Source organism: Schistosoma mansoni, chromosome 3 (assembly GCF_000237925.1).
Source record: "Schistosoma mansoni strain Puerto Rico chromosome 3, complete genome".
Lineage (NCBI taxonomy): Eukaryota > Metazoa > Platyhelminthes > Trematoda > Strigeidida > Schistosomatidae > Schistosoma > Schistosoma mansoni.
Window position 1 is genome coordinate 8,335,966 of NC_031497.1, and position 14,107 is coordinate 8,350,072.

At 38.0% G+C, this 14,107-nt stretch overlaps 1 protein-coding gene across 1 annotated transcript; it reads right to left on the reverse strand.

Moving 5' to 3' along the window:
- Nucleotides 1–2,451: 2,451 nt before the first annotated feature.
- On the reverse strand, nucleotides 2,452–13,096 carry Smp_013460 (putative scamp family). Its single transcript, XM_018799111.1, has 6 exons — nucleotides 13,024–13,096; nucleotides 12,707–12,986; nucleotides 11,215–11,512; nucleotides 6,668–6,769; nucleotides 4,086–4,203; nucleotides 2,452–2,999 (listed from the first exon to the last, which is right to left on the reverse strand). Exons 1-6 carry the CDS (start codon nucleotides 13,063–13,065, stop codon nucleotides 2,835–2,837), a joined length of 1,005 nt encoding a protein of 334 aa, XP_018650932.1. The 5' UTR covers nucleotides 13,066–13,096; the 3' UTR covers nucleotides 2,452–2,834.
- Nucleotides 13,097–14,107: the final 1,011 nt, after the last annotated feature.

Genomic DNA, 14,107 nt, shown 5'->3' on the forward strand with positions numbered 1-14,107 from the left:
TAGAAGTAGTAAGAGTATAAGTATTATGTGAAAGATAAGGGTATGAAGATGTTATTGAAGGAGTATAGTACAGTGAAATAAATTTGGAAAGAGAAAAAGGACACAAATAATTCAGAAGATTAGAATATGAGAGAACACAAAGAGTGGATACACCTTCGCCATTGCAAACGATTTTGAGCCATGTCATTCAAGGTCTCTTACCATCGGTTGCTATCATCACGCGAATCCCAACCAGGTAGTCTACACCTACCAACATGGTTCAGTCAACTTGTCAGTGACTTCATGAATTTATGCCATGTTTTGGTCTGGCCGCCCCTAGCTTTCTTCCAACCTACTCCTACACTATAAAGCATTGCACGTCGGTGGTTGGGCATACGTAACACATGTCCCAGCCATCTCAACTGATGAAGTTTCAGTACTTCATCAATCGATTTGCCATCCTTACCTAGTACCCGTTTCCTAACATCTGCATTACTTACCCGGTGGTCCCAGGATATACGAGCAATGCTTCGAAGACATCTATGATCGAAAATTAGTAGCCTACGAATATCCTCTACTCTTATGGGCCATGTTTCACTGCCATAAAGTAGGACGGAAAGGACTGCTGCACAGTAAACCCGTCCTTTTGTTGCTAGACGGATATCTCGCCTACGCCATAAATGGCGCAAGTTGGCGAAAGCTAGACGAGCCTTCTGTATCCGTGCTGAGATTTCGTCATACACCAGACCACAAGGGCTGATGAGACTACCAAGATAAGTGAAGCTGTCAACACGCTCAACTACTTCACTCCCTATCATTAGTTCAGGTGTCGATGCAACCCAATCCTGAAGTAACATTTTGCACTTCGAAGGAGAGAATCGCATCCCGAACATGCCTGCATTGTTGCTTATGGTGGTCAGAAGACTCTGCATTTTGTCAGCGTCTTCACCAATGCAGTTGTTTACATTAATCGGAGCACGAAAACTCTGAAATTAAAAGATTCTTTGTCATCAAAAAAGACCGATTTACAGCTAGCACTGTTACCACGTCTACCACAATAGGACTGGCCTTGAAAATCCTATCTCGCTGTCCTGATAATTCGGATCGATGTATACATGCATCAGCCTTTACTTTGTACATGAATGACTGATCTATAAAAAGCGGCCAATCAGTGACCATAATACAAACAATAATATGTACTTAGTTAAATGATACCCTGAGGACTCTTTACAACACACTTCTGAAGGCTTCAATCAAATGTCTAGTTCACATAAGCTGACTGGAAATTATCCGTTACATACTCTTTCTGGTAGAATAAGTAACATTATTGACTAGCGAATTACTTTGAAACTTTTACGATCTAAGACTGTTTCGCTTCTGAACGAGATCTAATTAGAATTTTTGAATAAGATGTAGACGAATATTTATCAAATTTTGAGGTGTTGTTTGTTCTAAATGCTGTCGAATCTCGTTTAAGGAAATGTTGAGTCTAAAAACGATCTGTTATTAAGGACCAAATTAAAGGAAAGAAGCCTAGATGACATCTATTTCTAAAATTACCAAGTGTTTCATAACCAAAGGATAGCAAAGCACATAAATGTGATTTCAAATTGTCTATTATATCATGTACTTCTGTCTATAAGTGTTTATGAGGTGAATCGAAAAGACGAAGTTTATCGAAACTATGAGGAATATTGGCATAAAACGGTTTAAACAATCTGATCGCACATTAAGATATTATTACGGAAGGAGTCAAACCAGACAAATGGGGATGTAAGAACTCTAGTTTGTTATCTAAATCTATCGATCAGATCAATGGTTTTAAATATCCATAGGAATGTTTTGTTTTGTTCGATATTTTAGAAGGGCACCATAAGGAATATCAGTTTCGTCATTATATGTTTCAAAAGATGCAATTTGCATCATCAACCAATAAACTCTACTTCTAGGGTAAATGTTGGTCCCAAACCCGGATAGAGGGTCAGGCAATCCCATCCTATAAAAAACAACCTTGCTAAGAAAATGATATCCAGAAAAACTACCAGTCGATTAGCATTATATCGATATTTTTAAAGGCGAAATTGTGCTTCTGACACAATACAACCATAATTCATAACAAAAACACTAGATATCAATGTAGCTAATAGTCCATGTCCAAATTTTTTACTTCATATGCCACTATATTGACACTGCGTCATCAATCATGATATTACGTCGAGTTTCCTGAAGTGGTTTCCTCTGAAACAACACTTCCTCCTATATAGAAAAAAAACTCACCTACGATCATTAAAACCAACGTCAGAAATTCACCCTAATATTCTTTGACCTGTAATTGTTGGTTACAAAACAAAATGATACTTAATTACATTAACTACATCTTAATACTCGCTTAGGAAATTTTTCTCATTTAAGGCTAGTTTACTTGAGAATATTGGTCTTTTTCCTCAATCAAAATAAACGACCAACCAGTATAAATTGAAAAATAATAGCAAGTCCCTCAGAGTGTTGTGGGAATTGCAAGCATCATATTACAAGAACACTAAGTGAAAAAATTAAAATAAATCAAAAATATGATCACAAGTCAAGACAACTTTTACTGGATGACATGAAGAGGTGAAGAAATATATATATCATAGAGGATTCTGCAGTTTGAAGAGAATGAGTGTTTTTGAATATGTAGTTTCAGGCCTAGAAAAACATGAATACTATAAACACAACACCAACCAACAAACTGTCACAGTAAAAATACAAGAGAATAAGTTAGGGCAATGATGCTGTGTAAAGTATTATGAGAAAACAATCGGGAATTAAACATAAAGACACACTTTCACTAGGGAATTAAAGTTATGTATTATTTAGGATCTGTTAGCTGATGGACCACTTGAAGTAGCCTGACGTGTTGCAAACAATCCGGCTTCCAGTGCACTGCTTCTTATAAACGGATCTGACACTACACCATTAGCGAATTCTTCTTTAGCCTTTCCAAAACTAGCGCCCGTACTGCGATAGATGCGATGTACCTAAACAACAAAAATAAAACACAAATCAATGAGTGAATATAAACAAAAAGTATGCTTAGATTTACTCAGCAAGTAAAGTAAATTGAGTGAAGGACAAACAACGAGTCACAGTTTTTATCCTAATTTTAACAATTCAAGAACCTTGAAAGTATGCAGTGAGCCATTTTAAAAACCAAAACAAGTAAAAAGTGATTTGTTTTGAACTTTCTTCATAATTAAGCGTCACCTCGAATATTACATGAGACCGTATTGAGACTAGGTTAGGTGAATTTTGTTAGATGCTTGAATCATCTCACTATCCCTTTGTTCTTTTAATACAACTTGAAGTGGGTTGTTATGACACTACATGATTAATAAAGACCCAGATTGGTGTCACAACTTAAAAGGCTGACCCTGGAAGAATGAAAGTTCTTTTATGACCTATAAAGTAAACAGATGTTTATATTTGTAGAAATGAAACAAAAACATGACTTGGGAGCAACAGCACCAGCTTATGTTTGCTTAATGAGCTTTGTATGCCTTAACATTACTGAGTAAAGCGAAAAACACCAATAATAAAAATATTTAGTGTGAATACAGAGATTTCATTCTAATGACTTTCTGGTGACGTTGATCAGCTCATAGACACTAAAAACTAAAGTAGTATTTGACTGTTAGTACAAATTTCCTATAGAATAGGAATTTCTTCGTCCTGATACAGTGTAGTGAACAGAACACTAGTTGGGGACAATCGAATGTATTTAAGCAAAGATTACAGACTATCTCAGTAAATTCTGATAACCAAACAATGAACAGTCAATTTGCAAATTAACAACCAATTGTTTCAATCTTCACTGTTTCTTCTCTTATTCCATTGCTCATGCATTTTCCAAACGATTGCGCTTCATTTCAGTTCTTTCCTCATCGGTCTTCTGCCAAAATACATTCTATGTCTGACCCACACCATATACTACTTATATGGATATAAGTAGACTACACCACAACAGCATGTATGTGTTTTAAACAGGATGGTTTATCAATAGCACCAAAATTGAATGATAATACATACCTGATAGTAAACACACAACAAAGCGAAGGGAAACTCACATGGATAAGATACCAAGCCGATAGTCCTGTGATGGCTGTGAATATTGATGCTACCAGCAATGACATAACTCCAATTACCGGGTTAGATTTGACCACCGCCAAACCAGTGATCCATCCACTGGAATACAGGATAATTTATAAATAAAGAAACCGAGCACTATATTTAATGTAATGTGATATGTACTGAAAAACATATATAGTGTTTGGCGCTAAGGAAACAGGGATGCATTGAAATTAGCTACTAAAAAGAATGGATCTTTGTTCGAATTTATCAGTGTCTATTAACTCCGTCCATAAGTGTGAAAGGTTACTGTTGTGACTTGCGGTGCCCTAAATTTGATACTGATATGCTTGGTGATATTACGAGTTCACCTTACTCGGTAAACGGAACAAAGGTCAATGATACAGTGATACGATAGGTTATTCTAATCAGTTGTCCCCAGCCCTGCTAACTAGATCAAGAGGTCTTGATGAGGCGTAGAGAATGGATTCTATAAGCACCCAGAAAATACGAGGTCACTAAGCACACAAATCAAGCTTATTTATACGATGATAGAAACGCCCTTGAGAGAGCAACGAAATAGCGTACTAAAAAAGTTCGTCAATTAATGACAGTCAAGGATTCCCGAGTGGGAAATATAAGCTGTAGGTCAACTAAGCGTTTCTTGACGCGAAAACATAAAGTTCAAATTTTCAGGATAAAATTACAAAATTAGGACCTTTTCCAAGTGAGTTCTGGGAACCTAACGTCCCCCAACAGATACTGATACACAGTATAATACGCTCTAACCCCCCCCCAACTGAATACTTAAGCAAGAACATATGAATGAGAGAGAAAGTGTATTAGATCACCGAATGAAATGCACAAATACTCATTCACATAAATACTACTCTATTCTTAGGAAATTGACTCAATGAGCCCAATGAAATAAATATGACATTTATGTCACTTCTGAATGCCATCGATTGACTTTTTCATTAGGCTACTTCTGATTGGCATTCTATATCAATTAATTACTCGAACCTAATATCGAAGTGAAACACTCTGATACTTACTTACTCGTTCGAGGTAAAGACTGGTGTCAGACAAGCTTGCTTACTCTCACCCTTTCTCTTTCTCCTGGTGATCGACTGGATCATGAAGACGTCAATATCTAGAGGGAAACACGGGATACAATGGACAGCTATGATGCAGCTAGACGATTTAGACTTCGTAGATGATGTGGCTCTTCTACCACACACGCAACAAAAAATGCAGGAGACGACCAGTGTAGCACCAGCCTCAGTAGGTCTCAATATACACAAAGAGAAAAGCGAGATTCTCCGATACAACACAGCATACACCAATCAAATCACACTTGACGAAGAAGCTTTTAAGGATGTGAAAACCTTTACATATCTGGGCAGCATCATTGATGAACACGGTGGATCTGATGCAGATGTGAGGGCGCGGATCGGCAAAGCAAGAACAACACATTTACAATTGAAGAACAACTGACAATCAACACTAAAGTCAGAATTTTCAATACAAATATCAAGACAGTTCTGTTCTACTGTATGGAGTGGAGACGTGAAGAACTACGAAAGCCATCATCCAGAAGATACAAGTGTTTATTAGCAGTTGTCTACGCAAAACACTTCGGATCCGATGGCCAGACACTATCAGCAACAACCTACTGTGTTTATTTTATTTTATTTAAACACATAAATATTGGTACAAGGGGGCACCAGATAAATATGCGCCACACAAATCTCATTCGATTTGTGTGAGGGCTGTGATACTGCTCAGGTGCCCAGACTGAAGTAGGTGGTTTTCTTAGGGAGCCACACCCGGAGCCTTTGACCTGAATGTCTGATCCACAAAACAGTGGAGCATCGTGAGGAGATGCAGTCCCATGGTAGCCGGTGATCAACGGTTGATTCGTACGCCATTTGTTCCCTCAGGATACTGGAGCCCATGTGCACAACTGGTTTGGAATCAGGGTTTTCCAACTCCCCTAGGTGAACTTTCCATGTCCACCAACCCGGTTAAAGCGCCGGACATTCGCTTTTCGTCCTCTCACTTTCGTAAACAACACCCCCGCCACGAGAAGGCAGTGAGTAGGACTTCCCTGGCAGAGGCTATATATTCGCTGGCCATATGAAAGCATTTTGAGAGGGAGAAGTGACTCTCCCCACTCTCGGCCGTACTAGGGCATTTGGGGGCAATGGAATGTCGCTGCCAGAAGAGAACAAACCAGATTCCAGCAGAGGAAGAAATCAGGAGCGCTGGAAGTGGATAGGACACACACAACTGCATCACAAGGCGAGCCCTCAACATGGAGTCCTGAAGGCCAAAGGAGAAGAGGAAGACCAAAGAACACATTACGCCGATAATGGAAACAGACATGAGAATTAAAAAAATTGGATAGAACTAGAAAGGAAGGCCCAGGACAGAGTGGGTTGAAGAATAGTGGTCAGCAGGCCCATGCTCCATTGGGAGTAACAGGCGTAAGTAGGTAAGTAACAGGGTAAAGTAGTGTATTTTTTCAGCGAGTGTAAATAAAATCTTAGTTATCCAAAATATGTAGTAAAAGACTCACCAGGATCCCCAATTTATGATGCCGATTGACTGTATGATCATAACCAAAACTTGAACACCAAAAACAATGAAAAATACGAAGAAATTGATTGAGCTGTTGCTTCTGTGTGAATTAAATGAGGAAAAAGATTATCGATTTCAATTTGTCTGTGAAATATTTTTTGGACACAAAAAATCCAAAGTAGTAAAAACACATATCCAATGAATGGAAATTTATTGTTAAACATACCTTTTCATTACATGGATTTAGTGTAGGCGATCATGCTTTGGGATTTACCGAAGTATCAAAACGATTTAGAAAAGGCTGTTCGTAACTTTGCTTATACTTAACGAACGTGTCAAACATCATTCCAATTAACTGGCCGAAATAAGCAATCGAAACATTTGACCACTCTCATTTAACTACCATTATGAAATACCATAACACTTTCTTGTTACAACTACCATAATTAGACATTAGTGAAATGTATTTACTTGCTACCCAATGCAAAGAAGCTGAGACAGTAGAGTCAATTTATGTGAGTAAAAAGCCTACGTCTTTCCATTAAAAACGACTATCAATCATGATTTCTAACAAACAATCTGTACAGCTGCTAAGTCAGTCAGTCAGCTACAACGTAGAACCAGGTACATATATGCATCGGTCCAAGTTGCCACACCTTATTAGTACAACAAGATGAACACCGAATTCATAGTAGTTACTTCAATGGTAGTAATAAATAAAAGAAAGATTGTGTATAAGGATATAGTACAGGAAGAAAGAATTAGTTGGTGGGAAGATATAAAGCAATTTTAATCTCACGGTTTAAGGGAAGACAGAGAGTGTATACACCTACGTAATTGTGATAGATTCTGAGCAATGTCACCCAGAGTCTCCAACCATTGGTTACGATAGTCACACGGACCCCAACCAAGTAGTAACACTAGACTAAGTCGTTAGGTTCTAGCTTTAATAATTGTCTAACTTTAGGATGGATCAATTAAGATGATGTTTGAAATATAGTGTATCTCCATTTGAGGATAATCACCACGTTATTCGGCACTTTCATTAAATACTCAGACAATGCTTAGTGAGTGTTAGTGATTGACGACTACTTCTCGAAATGTATGGTGAATAAAATTCCAGTGTTAAGGAGTACACTATTAAGCATTTAGCACCCAGCTAGTGGGACATGTGACACAGATCTTCATATTAAAAGTAGGTCTTCTGTACTTGTCTTACTATAGCTTTACAGTAAAGTGAACTGGTTACATTAGTTGCTACTGATACTCCAAAATAGTGACCAATATGCTTGAAGTCCGAATGTGCTTCGGAACGATTATGAAGTGTTTTTGAGTTTACCACTAAATTAGTCATAGTGGTCAACAAGTCAAACGAAAGTGCTCATAATCATACAAAAAACAATTACTCGTTAGTAACGTGTGACTCAAAAATTGCAACAAATAGTAATCTCTATACGTTAGGGAGATATCACAAAACTACAGCTTGAATGCCTGGTTACTAGGTTTACCCTCACTGTGACTTCGATGGTTTGGACATGTTCTACAAATATCACCCCCAGAGGATTCTACACCGTGAATTATTTTCCGAAGCTGGGACTGGTTGGAAAAAGAGAGGTGGTCAGTTTATGACATAGTGTCTTAGTATGAAAGTTGTACAGGACTGGTTTCCATTGGTCCTTCACGACTCTCTGGTTGGGGTCCTAGAGATGGTGCAACACAGTGGCTTGAGACGTTATCAGATATGACTCAGAATAAAAGCCAGTGGCGATCTTGCTGTAACTTTCTTTTACTTTCTTCATAAAAAATCGACGTAACTTCTTTAACTGGGAGAATTCGTTCTGGTTGCACCTTTGCTAACTGAACTTCCTTTCCTATTATTATTATTTCATTACCATACACTAATTTCTGCTGGTCATTGTTCTTTTTTCTTATACGCACCTTACATCCTCGTTGTTGTTGTGTGACGCATATTTATATGATGGCCTTTTCTACCAATATTTGTGTTGAAACAAATAAATAAAACTAGGATAACTACATTTCAACGTTTGGCTTTATGCATGAGATTAGGCCGCTTTCTAAAGAAATCATTTTTACTTCATACAAGTTACAAACAGGCAATGTTGTAAACCGTTTATTTAGAAAGACGAACACACTGTTGAATAAGGCAACTAACAGGGGTCTTTCACTTAAGATCTACTTCAAAAGTGTCAATTCTGCTTTTTAATTCATTTGTATATTAGTACGAGGCCGTGAGAACTGATAATTGAATTTCTAGATGAACTAAAGTAAGATTGAGTGGAGTTCTAATATTTACAACATGAGACCAATCTTACTAAAATTATGCGTTAAGCTCCAGATTTGATGCTTACCACCTTTTAAATGAAACTATTTAAATTTAAATACATCTGATCACTTTTCTTCCTAACAAAGCTAGAAAGTGTTCGAGAAAACAATAAACTTATCAGGTATTGCTGATTTATTAAATACTTTACTGCCAAAATAAAACATGGAAGAATTCTGTTTGCTGCATATGTCATCCTTTCAAACTATAATGACTGTATAAGCAATCACATGACTTCATGATCGATATTACCATAATCGTTATCTTTGGATTCACATTCTTGAACTTTACTTCTGATAATGACACCAGCTTCAAACATTCTGGATCAGTAATTCTAAGTATGATTGTCAAGTCCGATGAGAAAAACTTAGGAAAGTACGTATCAACTTTATGACTAGTCTGTACGTTTACTGTGAATGTAGGGACTAAATAGAATGATGCTACTTATTTTACTTAATACGCGGGTTATATCAGCCCTTGTTGGTTGGTGGCTTATGACATCTTAGCACAGGTCGAATAGCTCTCTTATCCTTTGACGATGTGACTCAAGATGTTTATTTTCTTATTGAGTAGCGAGTATACTGAGAAACACTCTGAAACATGGCATTTGAAGAAGCATGTATAAACTGCTAGTATTTGATGAAGGATTGAGTATGTCAGTCATGATCAACGTAGAGCCTGCCACAACTATGCGTTGGCCCAGGTTACTAAACCAAGTTGATATAACGAGGTAACTTTAACAAGATTACCTACAGAAGAGATCAAGATAATCTAGGGGCTGTGGCAACAAGAAGAAACTAAGTCTTTAAACTATGGTTCGAGAAGACAAAAAGGATGAATATATATGGAGGCAGAATGGAGCTCAAGCTTTATATGAACAGTGAGTGAACCTGCGCCATTGTGATAGATTCTGAGCAATCTTACTTGATGTTCCCAACCACTGGTAGTGGTTAATACGCTGATCCAGACCAAGTAGTCTGCACCTACCTACATATCTCTAACCGACAGTCAGTGACTTTATGGACTGATGCTATGTTTTTATTTGACCGAACCTAGCTAGCTTCCAACCTACTCCTAAACCAGCTAACAGCGTACGTCGAGGTAAGTAGCAGCTGGGCACACGTAAAACATGTTCTGTCCACCTCAGTAGGTGAAGATTTGTGGCGTGATTAACTAATTTGTTATCTTTACCCCTAACCTTCACATTTTTCGATCGGTCGTTTCACGGTACACGAGCAAGGCTTCGAAGATACATTGTAAAATACTAGTAACCTACGCATGTGTTTTACCTGAAAAGATCATTCCTAACAAATGTAGAGTTAAACGAGACGGAATGCTACACAGTATACTTGACCTTTGGTTGGCGGAAGGAAGATCTCGCCTACGCAAGTGAAAAATGTTGGCGAAGGCCAACTGAACATTCGGAATCCACGCCGAGATTTTGTCAGACACCAACCCAAACGAACTCATAAGACTTTTAAGATAAGTTAAGTCGACGGCGCACTTAACTATTAAATTGCCTAGTATTAATTCGGGCATTTACGTAGATCAGTCCTCAGGTAACATTTTGTGTTCAAAGGAGGAGAAACGGATCCCAAAACTGATTGTATTGTTATTCAAGGCGATCAGAAAATCAGATTTTGGCAGTCTTCGATAAACAAGACCAGGCTATTTTAGGACCAAGCATATGTTGATAATATATTGGGTGTTAGATAGGAATAGTAAATGATTCATTAAGACGGTGAACTGCTATTAAGTGGAACATATATTATGTCTAGAACTTCATGACACTGATGTTTCATATTGAACGGGAAAGTAGTAAGTCCGGAAGAGATTCGGGGCACTTAAACGAGGACACGTGTACAATATATAAATAGTCGTGTTAGTTTGAGCCGTATCGACAGGGGATTTCATGATTACGGTAAGCAGAGTGGTTCTGAACAGTGACACTAAGAAATACATAATAGAATGGACTTTTCGTGGCACTTTTCCTGTGGTCGTCAAAAATAATACCCATAATAATACTTTCGTTAATCTGCAGGTATTACTATTTGTTAAATTAGAACAATAATTACAAGATCATGGACAATAACGGTATTTAAAAAATATTAATTAGACAATGTTTGGAGACGTTCGCCAATAACTGTTAAACATTTTCCTATGACACTAAACACTGTAATCTGATAACTTAGATACAAACTTACCTAAAGGCTTTGTATAATGGTCTGAACCAACACACGTACGATGACGGTACACAAATTATGAACACCAGAATAGCAACACCGAACAGACTTCCCCCGTAGTAGCTAGAAGTACCGGCAAAATATATCATTGCTGTGAACAAGTTCACTAACAACAAACAAGCATACGACAGCCATAGGTAATATCCAAACTTGACCACTCTTTTGTACTCAGGTACAATTTCTGTCTCAATGTTTTGGTAAAAGCAAGGAGTACAAGGACAGAAGGATGGTAATGGAGGCCAGTTCTTGGCTATAACACCTATGGATAGAAAAAGAAAGTGTGGCGTCGTGGCTTGCAATTTCACAAAGTAGCTAATAATGTCAGGTAAACATGAGTATAAAAAACAGAATAAAGAAATAAGATAATTCAGAAAAACAGAACAGTCTCTAAGATTTATACTGATTTAGGAGTCGTAATAAAAGAAAACTTTAAGAGAGAAACTCAAAGCTTTGAGTTCAGACCTTGGCATGTAAAAATAAGTAACCTTTTATAGGATGAAACCGGAGGGAAGGAGTCATCTGTAACATAATACTTCAGAAGATACGACTTTTAGCATTATTTACATAATTCTTTTGGAGCATTATGCAAGATTACGACTGGAAATTTACACGACTATGAAGATGTGTTATTCAAGTAGTTTTAAAATGGCAACTCAAAGGGAAGTACAAACCAAACCCATTTAGCTAGGATAAAAATCAGCCATACGCTTTTGATAAGACAGGTGTGAATGAATTTCCGCATAAGATTAACATTAAACTTCCGATCGTGTATATGGTAGGAAACAGTAAATCAGCTGAATGGGTCCATAGTATCGAAGGGTTAATACATTGGTGGTTCACGGTGAACGAACTAAAGTATCTACATGAAGGTCTGATGATGTATAATCTTTCAAGTTAACTTGACTTAAGATTCCTGTTTACAAACATTTCTAAACGATGGAAACGTGAAAACTGTACCAAGTAATTGTGAATTAGGGGCATCCGACGGTCACCAGTCACAATCAACGGTGCATCCAGCACAAATGTGCATCGACCAAAAAGCGCTAACCACGACACAACAAAATGAGTGAAAAATAGTGCTTTTAATGATGGTGGAAAAACTGGACGGCAGGGAAAACGGTTGTATATAAAGGTATGACTTGAATCAACAACGAAGCCACAGATGAACGCAACTACATCTATAGTGACAAGTCAGTGCACAATCGTAGTTATAACCAGGACCAGTCATTTATGGTCATTTACACCTCAGGATCAGAATCGTCTGGGGAAAAAAATCAAATTTCAGGCATATATTTGGAGGGACATTTAGCTGACTAGACTTAGTTCCTTTATTAATTACTAAATGTGTTAGTATCGACAAATTAGCCTCAAGAGTATGCTACTGGGTACGTATATTAGCACAGTGACTAAACGTGTTAGGCAACGGACAATTTAGGTGAGAAAAATGACAAACCTCCTTGGGATACTGGCCGATTTTGTTCCTCTCTCATTCGTTGTTCTTCTTCTCTTCGTGCTAGTTCTGCAGCCTTTGCATCCAGTTCCTTCTGACGACGCTCAAGCTCTGCGGTTGTAATTTTCTGAGCTTGAGTAGCAGAATATGGAGGTGGTGGTACAGAATTAGTGGTATGATTACCCTGTTTGGTATCCCCATGGGCAGTAGCCTCGAAAGGATTGTACTTATCTAATGCACCCGTATCAACACGAGAAATCTGGGGGTTATCATGAGAATTGGTCTAAAGAGAAAGTATCAAGACTGACAGTACGACAAACCGGTGTCAACCTCGCTACAGGATCTGCAAAAGGATTCTCCATTTGCAGTTGCCAACACTGTCAGACAGAGCGCGAATTAGCACCCAGTTGAATAGTTCAATTGAGGATCGTATGTATTAACTCACAACTTTGCCACTTTTCATACTCGAAAGCAATGAGCATGTGACCATTTATGACAACGATCTAGGGTTGATAAAATAAAGATAATACTGAAATCATATCCCGTAAAGAATAAAAGGATTTGGCATGATGCCTTTGTGGGGAGTAGTGTAACGTCGTGCACTATGTTACACCTACACAGCTTATTCTAGCTTCTGGACAAGCCGATTCACCTATCCATCATGAGTCATTTTTCAACATCGTGTGTACACTTCTTATCCTATTTGTCGCATGTCTGTCATTTATTTTTATCTGACTATAAATATTTATTAACGCTTGATAAGAGTGAGTTGGCTTACCCGCCATCTCCAATGCGTTTCATTTTCGCTTCGCTCGTTGATATTTGCTTGTGGCTTTCTGGCCTGCGCTATTTGACAATAAACTGTAGCTGCCGCTTCTCTTTGCCTTATAATATTATGCACCGTTAAGATTTGCATTATGACGGTTATCGAGGTGAATGATTAGATAAATACGGCACTACACCATTACTGTGTTAAGAACTCGAAAGTAAAATGATGTATAACGGTAAATAAATCCCCAAAATCAATAGCTCAGTAAGTCTTCAACATTTGATGCTAACCACATTAGTTTTAGTGAACTCACCCAGCTAAAGGCGCTCTATCACTCATCCACACCAGATCACGGGTGAGCGCACCATTCGACACATCTCCTACAACCACTAGCCAGCTTACATTGATCACTTCTCGATATATCGATATTCTTTCGATTACATCTTTGAACCTCTTCGCTACTGACTTCTCAACTGACTGGATTGCTACACTATGAACATAAGAGGTGTTACTGGTTAAGGTGTCGTCAAACTCTGATGAAACTGTTGTCACAGAAACGCGGATCCTTGTGGATGTAGGCTGTTCTCCGATGACTGCAGGATACATAAGTATCAGAAGTGATAGAGGTGTAAATC